The 19529-nt window shown below is 40.5% G+C and overlaps 1 protein-coding gene across 2 annotated transcripts in view; it reads left to right on the top strand.

The window, feature by feature from the left end:
• The window catches only part of TBC1D4 (TBC1 domain family member 4), a 57014-nt gene that overhangs the window by 17045 nt on the left and 20440 nt on the right, over positions 1-19529 (top strand). Inside the window, exons 5-10 of one of the 2 annotated variants that reach the window (XM_055703311.1) lie at positions 405-537; positions 2378-2469; positions 3272-3382; positions 4020-4139; positions 7555-7629; positions 8637-8863. In XM_055703311.1, coding sequence (XP_055559286.1) covers positions 405-537; positions 2378-2469; positions 3272-3382; positions 4020-4139; positions 7555-7629; positions 8637-8863 — 758 coding nt within the window. Of the gene's footprint in view, positions 1-404; positions 538-2377; positions 2470-3271; positions 3383-4019; positions 4140-7554; positions 7630-8636; positions 8864-8908; positions 10840-19529 lie in introns of those variants that run through there. The other variant, XM_055703312.1, reaches the window with a different exon arrangement.

The following is a 19529-nucleotide window of genomic DNA, read 5'->3' as shown; positions in this document are numbered from 1 at the left end:
GATGCAGTGGTAGGAAGCAAATCATTCAGAGGGAGCATGTGCAGTTTACAGGAGAAACGTGAAGCTAAGGGAAAAGAAATTAATGCTTTTTACTTAGCCAGCATATATTCAAGCCAAAAATTCCCACTTGCAGCTTCTTAAAACAGCAGCTGCCTGCCCAGTAAGCTTGGGCGGCAGCAGCAGATAGATACTCAAAATTACACTGTCTGGCTGAACTTGAAGAATGGTGAGCGTCCACAGAAAAGGTAAAAAGCTGGAAATTCAACCTTGATCTCTTTAGAAGACAGCAAAAGGTTTTATTTTGATTATAAAGCACCTCTCTGTGATGTGATTTATAAATCTAATTTGACATATATGGCATGCATTTTTGTTTATATACTCTCTTTTCCCTCCTTCCTCTATAGGTTGATGAGGTAATGCTAACCCTGAAACAAGCCTTTAGCACTGCTGCAGCTCTGCAAAATGCCAAGACGCAGGTTAAACTGTGTGAGGCCTGCCCTATGCATTCATTGCACAAACTTTGTGAAAGAATTGAAGGTAGCAGCTGAGTTTATTTTCTAATTGTGTTTTTCTGATTAGTCTAGAATTTTAATTATGTTAGCCAGCGCTTTCAACTTAAGCGATATAAGGACAGAGGGAAAAGAATCCCAATAAGCAATTCTAACCATCCTTTGCACTCTCTGTAATCAAGTGGAGGTGATTGCAGTAATGATCCTGCAACTGAATGCAGTATAGCTTCTGTTATAGATACATACTCTTTCATCATCATACCTCTCTTAAATTTTAAGCAGTGCAGAAAAATCCACCAGTTCACCTTCCATTTGGTTTTTTTTTTAATTTTTTTTCCCCGAAGGTGCAGGCTTTCAAAATGAGTCATAAAAAGACAGTTCTGATCAAAAATGGTCTTGCTTTCTTGTGTTTATTCTTTCCTGTCTGGAATTATTTTTTCCTTCTTTGTGTTTATTCTCTTACACACTTCAAAACCTAGTTCTGTTATGGGGAAATAAATGATTGAGTTAGGAGATTAATAACCAATAAAGAAAGTTAGGGCAATTACCTGGCTTCAAATAAGAGTAGACAAACCTTTGTAATTTCTCTGGAAGTGAGGTATGCCAGAACACATGCAAAAAAAAATCTTACAAGATATAATCAAAAAAATAAATAATTACTAACAGGATGCTATTTTTATAGTCACTCCACTATGTCTCCTTGCGAAGTGTTGTACAAAAAAAACCCCAAGTATGTTATAGTAGTCTTTTATCTTCTGCCCTGGTGATGATGGTGCTGGCAATTGCCGGTTCTCCCATTCATGAGGTACGTAGCTCCCTCTGGTGGATGAAAGGCAAAGTATAAAATCTTGGTGGAGCGAAATTCTGCTAGGTTGTGAAGAGTACTTTCTGTGTTTAACAACAGATATTCAGAAGTGATAAAACTTAACAGGGAAAGTCCTCTGTAAATGAAAAACTGTAGAGGCTTCTTTATAAGGCAGCGTAAGTATCTTGAACACAGGTACTTGCAAGCCTGGGATGAGTATCCGGTATTAAAATAAAATCTCTTCTAGGACAACAACTTGAGTACCACAATAATAGTTCCATAAACTTTGTTCTTAGTGACTGAAAAGACATACTTTACTGTTCCTTTGTTTTTATCCATCTGCTTTGTTTAGAGTGTAGAAATTTATCATAATCCAACCTAGAGCTTCATGAATTTGGAAAAATCTTTATCTGTTCTGATTTTACAGTTTTCTGTTAATGATATCTACCTTGGATGGAAGACCCATGTATCTTCATTTGATTCAGGGGTTTTGTTTTCCCCCATGATTGCCCTGTATCAAACATCAGGAATTCTTTCCTTTATTCTTACTGGTTTTTTGCTATTCTTGATTTTAAGTCTCTTCAGTTCTCTGGTATGACCGTACCATACCATTTGCTTGTGTAGAAATGCATCTAAGTTTTTCAATTAACAGCACCTGAAAACTTAGGAGGATCCTGTGCGTTGAGTATGTCTCCGGTTATATCCCTGATCTGTTCCTCTTTTCCTCCTCTGCCGTACAGTTGTCAGGCTTCCAGCTGTCAGTGATCTCTTGGTACTAGGACAGAAGACATCAGCGGGGTAGGGAGCACAACCTTTTACACAGGAGCCAGACACTTAGCTGCTGCTAGTTCTGTTTTTACCGCTAAAGAAAGGAGACAAAACCATGTGGTTTAGCAAAACCTGAAGCATTTTGTATCATGTATACTGCAGATATACAGCTGTTATATGTTAAACTTGTTTCAACTCAAATGAAGGCTTAAATCTTCTACTATCATTGTTTTCGAAAGTTTTTTAAGAGATCATTTGAGAGTCTAGAAGCTTTAATGTTCCTTTCTTTTCTCAGGACTCTATCCACCAAGAGCCAAACTTGTAATTCAGAGACATCTGTCGTCACTAACTGATAATGAGCAAGCAGACATTTTTGAACGTGTTCAGGTAATATGTTAGAAGCTCTTCTTCAAATTTGAAAAAGACCATGATAAAATGGACTAGACGTTTTTGGTTTTGATTGTTTGGTTTGTTATGCAGCTGATCTAGAATTTACTAATTTTTCCACTAAACATCATACTGAAATAGCATGCTCCAACCTAACCTCATGTGCGATACACTGCTGTCGGAAAAGTTTTGATTCCCAAGTCTGCAGAGATGCTGTGTGTTCATACCCAGAGGTTTTTTTTTCTGAGCTTAGTTCTTCATCTGTAAACACATTTCCCTACTTAAAATTGTTAGGGGAGTGAGCTGAGAGCAGATGAGACAAGCAGATACTGGGAACGTGTCTGGCCTTTACAGAAGTTGCCTTTTTTGACTTACTCTGAGGCAAGGTTCTGGTGCAAGCAAGTGTACTCAAGTATATGAAGCATACAATAATTTAGGCTCCCAAAGGCTACGCTCATCCCTAGCTCATTCCCTGAAGAAGGGAGTGGCTGTTTGATTTTCCTGTGTTCCTTACTCCATTTATAAGGCTATAGAATGGCAGACAGCCTCAGAAAACAAAATGTGTGGGCATAAGGCTCCCTCCCCTCCACAGCCTGTAACATTTTTCCATGTGGAAAGTCTTGGTCTGTTCTACTCAGGAGTACGGAGGCACACAAAGAGTAGTCAATTTGGCATACTAATAGTATGCTGTAGCATCTGGCATATTGGTATATTAATTTCAAAGAATACATACGTATGTAAGGGAAAATAAGCAAATCATGACTTGAAAGAACTTTTTTCTCTTCTTCGCTGTTACTGACAGAAAATGAAGCCTGACAGTGACCAGGAAGAAAATGAACTTGTGATCTTGCATCTGCGCCAGCTCTGTGAAACTAAGCAGAAAATGCATGTTCACATTGGTGAAGCACCATCGGTAAAGCTTATTTTTGTGTTATTCCTCTCCTTCCTCTCACCCTATTATAATGCAACCTGCAATTTTATCAGGGCCACTGCTAGAGTTCATTAGGGATAGCTGAAGCTGGGTATTGTAATTGAGAGGACTGTGAAAGACAATTAATTTGATTTATAGTGGCATGCTTGTGTTTTGTTAAGTTTGGGGGGCACAAAAGGAGGGAAGAAAGACAAGCAATTATTTTTAGGTCTAGATTTCCTTACTGTGTGAGGATACCTCTTCTGTCCTTTTTTGTTCTCCCTGATCCCCACTCCCAAACAGTTATTTCTAGGGAGAACAGGGATGAAGAGGGCATTAGTTTCAGTTTAAACTACAAACTTATCTAGCAAAGAGAATGGGTGACAGTACTGTTAAATTGATATGCTTTTGCAAGATAGTCTTTAGGGATGGAATGTGCTTTTTAACTGTGGGGTTTTATGCGTTTGTGTTTTAGGGGGTGTGGGGTTTTGTGTTTGTTTTTTTGTTTGTGCTGTTTTTTATAATGAAGGCCAAGGATATGTTGTTTATTATATAACTTGGTTCAGCTCTGGTCTTTGGAGGTCTGCGATTACAAAAAAGAATTGCCAAAGCTGAATTGTGCCCTTGCTTATTTCAACAGACTGTTTCTAACAGTGCAATTCCAGAAGGCACCACGAGCGGTGGCAGGTTTAAACTTGACATTTTGAAAAACAAGGCCAAGAAATCCTTGACTAGCTCACTGGAAAATATCTTCTCAAGGGTAAGATTAACAACTCATTGTCAGCAGCTCTCTCAGATAACCTTGACAGTAAAGACCTAGCAGATTATTTTTTTTGTTTTGTTTTTGTTTTTGGCCTCAGTCTGATAAATACTTAATGAGGCAATATTGTGAAATCTGAGGGTTACAGCTGGGTTGATAGTGACTTAGCTGTGCTAGAAAGTTTATGTAAGCCCACACATACAGAGGAAAAAGGGCAACTTTCTGAATAGGTTCATTGTAGGTGGCAAGAGATTTAGCTGAGCATTATCGGATGCGTTGCTTCAGAATAAAAAACATCAATCAGGATGGTTACATGATCCCATAAAGACACATTTTATCTTATTTTTTGAAAGTGTGAATAAATGTGCCTGCATAAATGGGAAATCTTTCTGTTCTGTGAAATAATGCCTTACTGCTCGTGGCTAAAATTGCTCTTATTGATCACTAAGAATCTTTAGAAAGTAGTAACAAAGTTGTCCTTTTGCAGGGGAAAAAAACCCAAACCAGTAGACTTAAAAAGTGAGTTGTTGCTAGCCAGGTATGTTGTGGAATTGCAGAGAATTACCGGAACTTTTTTATATTAAAGTGGAGAATAGGTGTATAGAGGAGTAACTGAAGAAGGCTGGGTGCCTGGGATCCAGTATGTTGTTCCAGAGGAGGTGTGATGGGCTGTGAATACTGGATGGTGAGGCTTAAATATAATTTGGAGCAGTGAAATTAAGTTCCTTCTGCTAGTAATTTTAAAAGTACCATGCTGGATCAAGGTCTAAGTTGCACTTGGCCTGCAGCTTATATGGACATGCCATAAAGTAACCTACAAATGTAGGATGCCACAGGTGTTCCCTGTAAAGGAGGCAAAATATTATTTGCCAGGGAGAATGCTTAGAGCTTTCAGTTAGGTGTGAATTTGATCTAGGACTGAAGCTAGAATTAGAACTCTCCTGGTCAAATCTGACCTCTGTTGTGCAGCAAGTTTTACACACTAGGGACTTGGTCTGAAGCAGGGGTGGGGGATGGAGAGAGGAGGAGGGAGGGTGGAGAGCAACGATGGTCAAAAGATACAGATAATTTCAGCAGTCTGGAATATCATCACATGGTGACAGCTACAGTCATGCCTGTGCTGAGTCTGATTTGTTTTCCACATCTAAAGGGGCATGTGACTGGAAAGTGATCTAGCTCTGACCAGTGGGTTATTAACCCTGTGGTGGCTGTGGAACAGGCATTCATCACTGGGAACAACCCAGTAAAGCAGCCCTGACATATACAGACATACTAGTACTCCACTCATGTCAAGGAAGAATCACTTAGATGGCTTCAGTTGAGTATCTGAAGGGAAATTGCTTATATATTGTTGGTTTTGATATAGTATGTTTCTTCTCACCAGGGCCACTGTAGCATACTGCATGTTATAGCATAAGGATCTGTACAGTCCATGATTGAGTTCAAGAGAAGTGGACACCTGAGTCTGGATTAGGGGCATTTTAAGTTTGCTCTTTAAGAAGTGGATTTGCAGTTGTGAGGAAGGTTGTCTCATCTTTAACTTAAAGCTGCAATAGATCAGGAGCAGCAGTAGAGTATCGTGATACACATAGGGGTTCACCCTTGCAGACCCATTTAAAGGTTACACAATGCAAGACCGAGAAAAATACTTTATAGTGCAGCTCAACCACTAATTATTTGATTAAAGCAGGTATATACAATGAGTATCTCTGTGCATGTATACTGTGTTATGTGCATAAACATGTTAGACAGTGATAGTTCCGATAGTTCTCATTCTTCATCAAGCTATTACAACAAGCCCAATGGATCATGGCTAATTTCTAAAGGTATTTAGGCACCAAATACCTATTGGTGTGGTGGGTTTTCCCCTCCTTAAATCAGCTGCAAATCACATGGTATTGATGTAATGGGATGCAATTATGCATGACTTATCTTCATTTTAAAGTACATTTAGTAACAAAGAGACCAAGAACTTTCAGTTTTGTTTGGTTTTTGTTTGTTTGTTTAAGTCGGCATTTGGCATCTTTTTGTAGATGAAAACATTTCAGTAAAAAGTAAAAGTCAGAATATGTGGGGGAGAGACGCAGCCTCAATCTTAGCAAAACTAGAAATAAGTATGTAGTAACCAGATATATAGGAACACTTTAAGTGGATGGCGTCTTAACTAGGTAAATAGCATCAAGTGACATTTGAAGCTACTTGAAGGAGTAGCTGCTCACTGCTCACCATAGGGAAACATGCTGGGTTCTGTGCTCGGGCTTCACATAGGCCCAGAGGAATGTCACTTTTTTACTTGTTTGTTTTGCTGGACTGATCTTATTTTTGTCAGGTTTGAACTGAAAACAGGCAGTGGCTTCCTAATGAGGTACCTTAGAAAAATAAATATAACCTCTGTTTGACCTCATGAACAGATTTCTTCCAGCCCATGCTGCACTAACATTTTCTGTTGCTTTTTTCTGAACGAGAAAGCCCTTCTTACAGTGCCAAAAATGTGTGTTTTTAAAGCTAGTGAGAAACTTCCAAGTTATCCTTTGCTCTTGTTTTATTGTGAAGGGTCAGTGAAGAGAGAGGGCAGTGTATTCATTGGTAATGAGCTTAAATGGGATAAAGTACTTAAAAGGCACTCTAAGTCTTGAAAATAAACCTTGCCAGGAAAAAGTAGGCTAAATAAATACTGCTGATAGTTTTCCCAAAACCTAGACTATTTTTCCCAGATAAAGTTACTGAAAGCAACTTGCTTCAGCAGATGGAAGTGTCCCAACAGCGTCCATCACCAACATTTAATGGGAGTTAAAGTTAGGAGTGGAAGGTAGTCAAAAGTATTGTGGCTCTATTGCCTCTTCCTGTGAAACCACGTGTTAACAAGTTCAGAAAAGATCTGCTAACGCTAGTTTTTAGCAAATTTGCCTTGGGTTTATCTGCAGTATAACTGGAAAGTCTTGTTTGTATCTGGTACTATTTGGTTGGATTTGCAGCCAGAGGACATTTAGTGCTTTCACTACTTCTGCCCGGTTGTACTTAATTTGTCTGAAATATATAGATATGGAGTAAACTCTGCTGAGATTGTAGTATGTCAAATGCATCTGTTAGCTGCAGTGCATGCACAGTACTGAAGTCTGGAGCTTTTTGAAGTCGGCTGTTTTACCTCAAATAGATCAGGAAATACTCAGTTGCTTCGGACAACAGAGCTACAAGTTTAAAGCTCTTGGGAGAAAGGGTAGAAGATACAGTTTTGCCAGCTGAAGATGCCACTGCTTGTAAAATCCAGTGCTTACCCTGTGATCTGTCATCTTATGTCAAATGTGTCACGTGCCTGAACTGTCCTTTGTTCACCTGCATGGCTGTTGCCATCTTGGCTTAACCTTCAGAAAGAGGAAAAAGACCAGGTTAAATTACCTACCTTTTTTTCTTGCAGGGAGCCAACAGGATGCGAGGCCGCCTGGGAAGCGTGGACAGCTTTGAGCGCTGCAACAGCCTTGCTTCTGACAAAGTACGTAAAGAGCTTAGTTAAAATTGGCACGTTTTTATACACGAGCGTTAATGAAGCATAGATACGGCAGTCTGCTTTGATTTAAGGGAAGCAGGACAAAGCACATCAATTTCCAAAACTCAAGTAAGAGTTTCCACTGGGAGGTGGATGGTGTGAGAACGCTGACATGTATGTTGACTTGAAGCTTCAGCTTAATCTGCTGTTTGACTGCCAGTCCTGTTTTTCTACACTTCCCTCGCCTCTACAAAAAGCAGGGAGTTTCTTGTCAGCTTCTGCCTTGTTTCACTGAAGTAATTAAAAAAAACTCGTTATCTCAACAAAAGGAAATGCTCTGAAGGTGAAGAATCCCTTCTGTAAGTAACAGTTGCTTTAGGGAAGTAAGAATTTTTGACCTAAAACCAGCTGTTGGGGATGCTGTATGGGGGCGAGCGGGCGGAACTCTGTTCACTTTCTTTTTGTTTCCTGTTTTTAATGTTTTACCTCACGTGAGGATTGGTTGGTGGTTTTCCCAAGAGGTGAAGATTCTATTATGGTTTTCCTGCTACAGTTGCTCACAAACTGGCTGTGCAATAACAGCCTGTCTTCCAGGATATCTTTCTGACAGTACAGGAAGTATGCTCACGATATGTCGAGGAAACTAGCTGAAAGCAGTTTCCCTAGTCTCTTCAACTCCTGTATTTTCCTGAAAGAGCCAGAAGTCCGGTAGCTGGAATGCTGATCCCTGGGAGAGGATGCCCAGAGTAATTAGTACGTTGTTTGTGCTGCATATACATTTATATTCCTCCCTCCTCTTTTTTTTTTTTTTTTTTTTAAAAGAAGGATGCTACTGGCTTTGAATACGTTATCAAAGGATGTCTGGTTTTGGTGATAATTAGCATACAATAGGCCACGACCAAGAAGGGGGAGAGGCTTTGGTGCCCTGATGCGGCGCGCAGCCGGTGGGGCTAGGCGAGAGCTCTGGCAGGGCGCTGAGCCGCGGGCCTCACACCACCAGCACTTCCTTTCAGGACGCTTCGCCGGGTGATTCCCCACCAGCTACTCCTCCGGCGTCCCCCGTGTCCTCGGCCTGGCAGCCGTTTCCAGAGGAAGGCTCGGACTCCCCCCAGTTCAGGAGGCGCGCGCACACCTTCAGCCACCCCCCCTCCAGCGCCCGGCGGAGGATAACCTTCCAGAACGGGAGGTCCCAGAGCGCCCGGTCCCCGCTGCTGCGGCAGAGCTGCGTCGAGGCGACAAGGTGAGTCGGGGCACGCCGCGCCGTACGCCTGCTCCCCCATGCCGCTTCAGTACGCGAGCCTCACCCACGTGCCTTCTTACGGGAGCTGTTCCTGCACTGCTCTGGGTTTTATTTATTTTTCTTTTCATCCGTCTTCTCTGCCACAGAGAGTTTGGTGCTTTGCAGTAACTCATTAATCCCAACATTAATGGTTCAAGGGAAGCATCAATCCAGTGAATTGATCATCCGGTGGGATGCCGGCACCTAACTATTTATTTGTCACCTCCGAGCTGAGCCTTTTTGGCAGTGTTGGAAGTCAGGCCCTTTGGAGAAGAGGTCTTCACTGCTTTTAGATGTGGAGATGGTAGCCTGATGGTTTCATGCCAGGATGAAAAAGGCACTGACAGTTTCACGTGTCCATCACTGTGTTAGCCAGAGCTCCCAGGGAGTGTGTTGAGAATTGGAGGTGGTGAGGAGCCTCACAAAAGGGCTTACGGATTACACACGTCCGCTGAACTGTCAGGCATGCCAGTTCCTTGTTTGCCTTTCTCCAGAGCTTCCCTCTGTAACTTCTTTCCTCTTCCTTTTTGGAGTCTCTCCAGCTACCAAGTGGAGGAGCGTTCCCTCAGGGGTTCCCTCGCTCAGCCAGAAGGGGTCCCCGCAGCTCCTTGTGGGCCTCTGGCTCTGCTTTCTGTTTCTGCCTCCATCCTGGCTGCCTGCAGTAAGTGACCATGCAAATGCCAGTACCTTTACAAGATTCAGGCCCAAATGAGCTGATTTTTTTTATTTTCTGTTAGAGGAGCCCTTTCTCCAAACCGCTTGTCTGTTTCAGTACTTCGCTGCAATTCTGCTTTTTGTGGGCTCTTTCTAAAAATGGTTAGAAACCATAATTTCTCTCCCCTTTCATGTCTAGATCAGTGTGAATGCTGCACCAGCTTGCAGAGAAAGGCAAAAAAGTTTATTCTGTTTAAGAGAGCGGAGGGGGTTGAAGGGTAAGAAACTAGCCTTGAAGTAGCTTTGTTACATTGTGTTTCTGAAAAGATAAATACTGTGGTTTTTACTGAAATAAACTTTGGTTATTTTTTTTTCCCCACTGACCATGTTGTACACAAACAGGAAACCCTGGCAGTTCAAACTGAAGGACTTGCTGACTTCACTTCTTTGTATTAACTTTTTAAGAAGTCGCTGATTAAGCGGCATCATCAGCAGATTTTCAGTCAAAACAGTTTGTAGCAACTTGGTTTTAGGCTGGGATTTTTCCTTCTCTCCTTTCCTATTGAGGATTCATCAAAAGTGTTAAGTAAAAGAAACTTAATTTATTTTTATGCTCCCCCCCAACGCTTGTTACTATTACTAAATAATGTTTTACTGTATAGTAGTTAAACATACAAACTAAACACTTCACAAAAAAATATCCAAAAATATTGCATTTAAATAATATCTAATGTGTTCTAGCAATACATGTTATTTACAAAAGCAAGAGGAAACTGAATGGAAGAAACAAAGTGTTTCATGTTATTGGAAACAGGTTTCTAAGGATATTTTCTGTACATTTCAGAGACTCTTTTTCTGAGTTTACTTTGAGAATAAACACGGCTAAAGAAATAAGGTGGTCTGCCTTTTCCTGCAATGTCATTGAAATGTTTCCTGAAAGAAATCAGCTGTAACAGCAAAATCAATATCAGGGAAACTGCCCAGCAGTGTATTTGGTACATTTTATCTTCTGGGAAACAAAGTTCCTATAAGCCAAGATGAGGTTCTTGGCCAGTATCTTTAATCTGAATGTTTTTTTGTTGTGTCCGAATACATGCTGACCCATCTGCTATGTTCTCTTGTTGCCTGCACAGCCCTGTTGTTGGGGTTTGGCACACTCTCAATGAAAATGAATCTGCGTCACCTGGTCTCCCTTCCTCTGTCTCTGCCCCTTCCTTCCTGAAAACCTTATACCAGGGCTCAGGAAGGTTGCTCCAGCACTCGGAAAGCCAGTTCTCCAAGAGGTGAGAGTGTTGTATCCTTCCTAGTTCTTCAGTGCCACCAGCTTAAGATCAGGATTCCAAGTGCAGTGCAGCACATGGGATCTCTCCCACTCTGCCTTGTGATCCTGCATTTCTAACAGACTTCCTAAGTACTTGATGCAAATGGGCGAATAGGCTTTTGGCCAAAAAAGCCTGTTAAAAATAGAGGCTTGTCTGCTAACATCTTGTAGCTTTGACCTGTTTCTGTTGCAGTGTTGCAAATCTGCTGCATTGGTTTGTTGCTTGAAATGCAGTGTTTTTTAGGAGTGTCACGCCAATTTAATGCTTTCTCTGCTGAATGCAAACCAGCATGTGTTGCTGTGATCATTGGTATGTGAAAATAAGAAAAAAGCAGTGTGACGAGTGCGCAGTACTAATGTGGGATGCCTGTGCATGAGGAAGGGGAAATGCCAAAATCAGCTGGGTGATACTAGCTGTGATGTGAGATGTTTAGAGAGAATCAGCAAATATATTCCAATCGAAGAGGAGTGGGGAAGAAGCGAAGTGCAAGAAGGGCTTTCTGACATCAGTGTGAAAGACAGTGTCTGAGTGGAAGTCACACTACTTTTTACTGTAAGAGGAGGCTCTCCTTCAGGACAGTGCTTGAGGAAGCTGCATATGGGTTGTTTTTCTGAAGTAGGCCTGTAGTGAATAAGGTGGAGCCGTAGTTTTGAACTTCTTGATCTTTTTTTTGCCAGTCGCTGGCCTTTCTATTCCTCTTCTGTCAATGACCACTCCTTTTTCCTTCATCAGTCTGTCCTTGTTCACTGAACTACTTGTGTTTCTGGTACTCTTCATCTCTGAGTGTAGCTCTCCCCTAATCATTCACAATAGAAGACTGTGGAATTCTAGAAGGTGCTTTTGTGACTGTTTCTCCCTGGAAAAATAACAGTAGCTTACATTCTTACTGAAAACAAGTGTTGAGATCTGGATTCTGGGTGTGTTAGACTCTAATATCTGGGATTTCTGTTGTATGAGATGGATGTAAAAGTTTTTAGGGGTGCTTAAAGATATTTTTTTCATCTTGTGGAGCACAATTTCATTAAACACTGATTAGTTTGTCATCTTCATTTTTAGGGTTGAATGTAAGAAATCATGTAAATATACAAACTAATGCAAAAGGCAGTTGACCTGAAGGTGATTCTAAGGTACAGTTTGGGTTAGTTAATCTCTAATAATACATGTGTTAGAACAAATACAAAGTATGTATCATCTCCTTAAGCACAATTTATTGTACGTTGATTTCACTTACATTTGAAAGAGTAACATCAGAAAGAGACAGTCTGTTATTGGTGTACAGCATGCAGCCAAAAACTGTAATGTAGACATAATTACAAAACACCTAGTGGGAAAATTCTACAGTTTAGGTCCTTCCAGCAGAATAATCTTGTATATAGGTGGAATAAGGTGATAGATCCTTACAGGAAGGTGACTGTATAGCCTTCATGGCAGGATGCCTGCTGGCCCTGCCCCTCACCACCCTCCACTCCCCTGCAATCCCACAGCTTTTGAGAAGTAAACGGTAAATTGTCCAAATTCACTTTCTAATACAGGGATAATGTAAATTAATCATTAATTTTCAGAGGTGTTTCCAAAACCAGTCTTCAAAATATTTCACAGTTTTGAAGACAGAGTCACTTTAAGATGACCCCACCTTTTTACCCCAGCTCAAATGAATAAGGAATAAGCAATAAGCAGTGTAAGTTTCTGAAATTTGAGAGGAGAGATTGCCATCTTGTCCAGTGTAGAAACAGGCTTTTAATATCGCCTGTTCTAATCCTTGTGTCCAGTAATAGTTACTGTATGAGTGCATGGGATGCTTAGATTTTCCATTCCCTACTATGCTGTGGTAGCACTGGGCTAAGTAGCAGGTGAATTATGAAAGCTGAATTTAAAGAAACCAATGAGCACACACTAGGGTGTGCAGAGAAATGGACAAAAAACTCCAACCAACCCCAAAACCTGTCTCTTACAGACTACCTCTTATTTGGGTTCCAGTCCAACTTTGCTTCTGTGTTCCCATCAGTTAGCAGGCTTGGTCCAAGCTGAGCTCCTGCCCAGGTCAGTTTGTACAAACAGCTGGATCCCATTAAACCTAGCTTTCTGGATTTGGGGAATGTAGGTATTGAGTATTGTACTAAAACTGTACTATAATGCCAGCAAATTCCAAGCTGAAATTTCTGAGGCTATAACTCTTTCTGGAATTGGTTTTGTATGCTGGTCAAGATACTGTGTTTCATTATAATGAAGTTTTGAACTGCAAGGTGGGTTGATCTTCAAATTCGGAGTAATTCCCAAAAGACCACCCTGTTTCTACTTAGCTTTTATAGTATACAGGTTTCTGACACCATTTAATCTTGAATTTGTGTGAAAACTCCTATGAAAATGGGATCTCATTAGCTATAGGTCTCGCTGGGAGCAACTGGGCCTGAACTGTAATGGTAAGGAAATGGCAGTAGCAAGGGTGAAGTGTTGACATCTGGTTGGGTTCATGAGGTGATTAAAACAGATATAGTCAGAAAGAAGTGCCAGATGGATAATGCTGATGATGAGAGTGACTCGGGTAATCCAGCTGTCAATTGAGCTGGCTAATAGAGAATGAAATATATTGTCCAGCTGACAGTGGCTGAAACTCTTTAAACTTTCCCTGATTTAGCTTGCAAATGTGCGTTGTGCCATGAGGTTTACAAATGAGAGGAAGTTCAAATTTTTTACAGTAGGGTTTTTCTTACGGGTTGTTTTGTTTTGTTTCTTTGGGGTTTTTTTCCTTTGGGAATTTTTCACAGGGAGGACCATCATCTGTCCCAGTAGGCTCAATATGAGGTGTTCTTAGCATGCTCATGTGAGTGAACGTTAGGTTAACGTGGTAGCCCTTTACGATCTGAAGACTACAAGCTGTTTAACTGTTAGGAACCCTAATTAAAACTTCAGTGCAATTTCCTCTCTAAGAATAAACGTGGTTACTAGAAGTGTATCCTGGCCACATTGCACTGGAGAAAAATTCTTTATAGTCTGACTTCTCATATCATGTAACTTTGAGACAACACATGATGCAGCAGGTAGCTTTTCTTGTGGTCTGGTGAACTTCAATGTGCAGGAGCAGCGCCCGTTTCATTTGGAATTCATTTTAGAAAGATATTTGATTTATAGCAGTCAGATGGGCCTATGCAAATAACACTAAGCCAGGATCAGCTGGAGACCTGGGAGTTAAAAAGCAATTCTGCTTATTATCTGTGTTGTATATGTTTTGAATGATGTATACAAGATGATCCTGATCCATATTTACGTCTCATTTGGCATACGGTCACAAACTCAGAAACTGATTCTAGGGTGTTGGAGATACAGGGTACAGTGGCTCTCGCCTGATTGTAGACGGCTTCATTCTCATCTAGTCAGTGGAGAGGTGTTGGTGTTTCTGCAGCACAGTTGCTCTCATCCTGATGTGATTGTCTTTAATATTCTGACATTTACAGAACTGATCCTGCCTGTTCATCTGTGGTCCTTCCTGAACACTAATACAGCCAGTTGTGCCTGTCACTGGGAACATCTTCATTTAGAAAGCATGAATCATGCCCTAGAAGTATCTTGACCTCCAATAAAAAGGAAGCCTCAGTTGACTTGCTAGGATTTAAATGGCTGTGTTAGAGATACCTAAAGCCAGGAGAAAAAATAAAAATAAGAATTATTCTCCAGATAAGTTCACTGTGGTGAAAGACACATCTTTTTTTCCCAAATGTTTTTGGGGAGGCTGAGCTTTTTGAGTCAGATTCTAATGATCACTACTATGATGCTTTCTGTGGAAGAGAGAAAACACTGATCTATTTTCTGCTTTAAGGAATGAACAGTATAGTAAAGTTGGATAACAAAACGATATTGGCATGTGCCTTCAGAATGTTGTTACTGCATGGTCAATTCATTTGTCTAGAGAGAAGTCTAGGGTGGAAGTGGTTGCATAATCTCGACTTTTGACAAGTATGTTGTGTAGCATTTAATATTGAACACAAGCACACATAAGGATTAAAAAAAAATATCCTGCCAACAAGGAGGTGAACAAAGAGGATTTGAGAGCATCATCTGTTTTTAAACTTTCATTTCTGTAACTTCTGGAATTTCTGGCTTTTATTCAAAGCTACTCCTGAAAATTAGACTATTAGAAGGATCTGGGTTGTTGTTGTTTTTTAATACAAAAATAAAAGCAGCGCTTTTAAAAATGGAACAACCTTCAGCATAGGTTTCACTAGCCCACACCGTCTCCCTTCATTGCATTGTTATGCAGGGATAATTGAAGCTGATTTATTGCCACTTGAATTTGAACAGATTGCTTTTTTAAAACAGCTTCATTTCTCATGAAAAAAAGTTAAGTACTTAATGTGCTTTAAACAAAATAGCAGAATGGAGTTATTTAGAATAAAAATATATGACAGTTGTGACAATAAATAGAGAGGTGTAAACTGATTGGAACTAGTTTTTCTTCTTCCCAGAGGGGAGGTATACTTCATGTATTTGGCTTACATATAGGCTTCTGCTAGCTTAAGTCCTGGGAATTGAAATGTTAGTTGTCTTTCTGTACTTGATCTGGGAGATTTTGTATCACCTCAGCCTCAAAATTGCAGAGGAGACTGAGTTGACTTAGCTGCTAGTTAAAGCAATCAAGAGAAGAAGTTGAAATGAAAGTGAACTGGGGAAAAATACAAACCTTGGCGTGAGCAACAACAGTATTTATTCTCAAGTCAGTTGGCTTGTATGGACTCAAGTACAAAACAGTTTAGGTAAGTATTGGATAAAGAGTTCAACAAGAATTGGGGTAGCTTTGTGATTTTTTTCAGTCATCAGTCTTTAGGAGCATTGTGAAGAACAGTTTTGGGAAGAGATTTAGGAAACTGAAACCAAGCAATAAAGATGCTTGTAATCTGAACAAGTTTTGGGGGTTTCTTCTCCCCCTGACCAACTAGCTGTGTCATCTTCATACTGGGCATTGTCTGATAGAATAGTGAATGGGGTGGTGCTTTGGTCAAACTGAGTTGCAGGTACTGACATAAAAAGCTTAGATGATTGTACTCTTTACTCTTGAGTACTTAGGTTGTCACTTGTAACAGTGTAACAATGAAAGTACAGACTGAGATATTGGAGGCATTATATTGAATTTATAGCTTTTCTTGTTTTAGTGCGTACAAACTGATGAATGCATTTTCGTTTCTGTGTTGGGTAAGGAGCATAGGCTAAGTAGCCTTACGGAGAACCATTATTCTTCAAATTGAACTGTGATGCATTTGTCTCAATTATAGAGTATTACATTGTTACTGTTTTCAGGAGCTGCATAGGAGGTGTGTTAAGTGAAAAAAATTATTAAAAAATCAGAAATACTCCATTTTGTGGAATTTCGCTATTGAACTATGTGACTTTGGCCTTTCATATGTCTGTTTTACCAAGCTAAAATACTGCGATGTGGAAGTTGTACCGTAATGTAGTTGTCATTTTCTTAAAATGAATGAGTAAGAGTGAAGTGTGGGGGTTTTTTTTAATCCATTCTTGCAATCATGTCCTACTTTGCAGTTGAGTTTTTTAGTGTCTCTTCTGTAATTTGTTAAGATTTTATGTGCTGCCATCTCTTAATTTGCAGTGCATTGACTCAGGTGCATTTTGTCTCGCTTAGTCGTTGGTAGGTGGCAGCAGGACAGGAACTTGTAGAGAGTAGTTGTCTGTTTTTTCTTCTTGGTGGCTATGTTACTGTATAACCCAAGAAATACTCATCCTCTGCTTTTCCCCAGTGTCTAGGCTCTACAATCCATAGTTTATAGAACATGCATACATTTCTTGAGTTTGAGGTAGCAACTTCTTTTGGAAGTGGAAAATGTCATCTAAAAACTGGAATTGATGAATGGACTATTTCTGCTAGTTGACCTTGCAACATGTTTCCCATGTAGATGTTTAAGTCTGTGTGTTATCACAACAGGGTTTTTTCTTAAGAATTCTTGAGAATTTATCCTTTCTGTGTTGAGGTTTGGTATCGGTGCCCTGACAGGGAAGTTGTGAAAGTCTTTTTCCCCAGGTTGAGGGGTAGTGAAAACTCTGCTCTGCTTTTCATAGCAGTGACTGAACTCCATTTAAGAAGTTGCTGCTGTTGTTTTGGAGTTGCTTTTGCTTTTAGTCTCTCTGCTCACATTAATAAACCTCTTCATTTTGCAGGGAGCTGATAGCTAATGGTCAGATACGCAGTTTTCTTTACCCCCATGTTCTTTAGAGGATCTGTATGATGTGTTGCTGGGCTGTCTGAGCAGAGCATCTACCTGCCTGGCTGTTAAAATCCACGGCTATTTTAAAACCTGAAGTAATCTTGCAAATATGACCAAGAGCCAAGCCAGCCAGTTAAGTTTAGGTGTGAGAGATTGTAGACTAGGGAGTAAGTATTGTGCAGCTTCTGTTTTGAGGTAGGGAATATGTAACCGAGTTACCTCATCTGTTTTTTGTACCAGCCTTCTGAACCATTTCATCATGGAATGGGAGATGCTATCTTTTTACTCTGACTTCTTCCTGCTTTTACTCTTTAGGGTATTGTTTCATGCCTTTAGATCTGATACTAGGCTGGGACTTGTCTATCTTGAAATGAGGAAACTTCCTTTGCTCACTTTCCAGCCTCACTTTGCTAAATCTCGGTGTTTTCACAGGTGCCCTTGCCTTCATTGAATACGGCAAGGTGCGCACATGAGACTTTCAAAAGTTTTCCTCTAATCGCTCATCATACAGCTCTTTGAAGGAGAGAGTGATTAACATTAGTTGCTTGAAATATCAGGGGGATTTTGGAAGAGAGGGTTTAACAACAGAAATACGGGTCCTGAGAACTGTATGATTTGTACACTTCATGAGGCAGCACGTGTGACTAATCCATCCCAATGTAAACTCTGCAACTGAAATGACATAAACGGCTTTGTTTCATACCCTAAAATAGCCCCTGTCTTATTCTGACTTCCGTGTAAATTTTACTGCTATAAATTGTACACTATTCCTAGGACTGCCTGCACATTTAGGAGCACAGTAGCTGATTTTGTACACAGCAGCAGAAAGGAAGATTTCATTCTCTTGTTACGTAGCTTCTATTTAGTAAGCCCTGGAATTACTCAGGTTTTGTGTTCTAACATGTGATATGTAAGACCTGAAATAGAGAGAAGTAGTTTCATTACAGTTATTTATAGAAACATGACTTATAATCATTAATACATCCAAACTCAATACCTTATTTCGAAGAGTTGCTGGACTGCAGTACCTTTGGAAAACACCTCTAGACTCAATATTAGTTTTGTAGTTGATGTTTGGCTAGCACAAGCATTGGTTACCCCATCATGAAAGACTCTGTAAGTTGGCCAAAGATTTTCAGAGTTTTCTGTTGCTGTTTTGGTTAGTGCAACACGGGGCTCTACCGAGATCACCTACTAACAGTATGATGCATAGGGAATTGCGGCACTGTAGAAGCTAAATCGGGAGTAGAGAATAATTCAGGCTGTCTGTTATCCAGGGCTCCCAGTCCTTAGCACTGTTCTTGGGGGAGGGCAGGGGTGGTGCCTAATGCTGTGTAAGCGAACCTCAAGACATAATTATTTCCCTGCCAGGATATGGAAGCAAGGTCTGATACCTGTGTATGGTAGTGAGTCCAGTTTTCTCACTGAGGCTTACAGATGTCAAGGAGCTGTTGCAGATCATTAGCACAGGGACAGCTTTCATCGCCAAAGAGGCCAATTCTAGCTTGGTGCGTTATCATTCAGCACAGAGTATTTGATATGAAAAGCGCTGATTGAGATGATCTAGCTGCTAGACTCGTGTAGGTGAAACTTCATAGTCTGCTTCCCTTGCAGATCTCTCCTTTTGTGGAGGCCACGCGTGGGGAGACGGACTGCAGCTGGCAAATGCAGTTACCTGCATCTGACCTACCACTAAAAATGTAGTGAACACTTAACATGCTAGGCTTTCCTTTCATCTAACTCTTTTTAGGGACTTTGCACTGTAGCATGAAAATTCTTCACAGCATGAAGGTCTGAGTGTAGCTACTGCTGCGTTGATCTAGCAGTTTTCCTTGTGATGAAGATGAAGCTGCAGACACAGTTCTGCATATTTGATGCTGTCTTCCCAAGAAGCCTGTAAGTGTGTGTCATGCTGTTGACATTCCATGGAAGGATTTATGATGGATAATTAACATACCTTTTGCTATATGAGATCTATGTACCTACTTTACTACCACAGATGCAAAATGCTGAAATATTTCTGAAAGTGGCTCAAGTATTTACAAAAGCTACATGTCCTTTCCGTTGGCAATAGTCAGTAGAGAAGTGTGCCTGGTGTCCTCTTATAATGATCTCCCAGCAAAGCTTCCTTGTATCCTCTCCTTGCCTCTTCCAGCAACATAAGCTACTCTTAAAATCATTATGTAAATACATTTCTATGTGGCCTGCATGGATAAGCAAGGAGCTTCTGGCAAAACTCAAACAGAAGAAGAGAGTTAATGGAATGTGAAAAAAATGACAGGCCACTCGGGAGGAACATAGGAATGTCAGAATTCCTATATATGCAAGGATGTAATGAGGAAAGCTAAGGTCTGCGTGGAATTAAATCTGGCAGGGGATGTCAAGTACAACAAGAAGAGCTTATTCAGGTACAACAGTAGGAAGAGGATGACTAAGGAA

Source organism: Falco cherrug, chromosome 2 (assembly GCF_023634085.1).
Source record: "Falco cherrug isolate bFalChe1 chromosome 2, bFalChe1.pri, whole genome shotgun sequence".
NCBI classification, from domain to species: domain Eukaryota; kingdom Metazoa; phylum Chordata; class Aves; order Falconiformes; family Falconidae; genus Falco; species Falco cherrug.
Note: the sequence above shows the minus strand (reverse complement) of the source record. Positions and strands in the feature narration are given on the sequence as shown.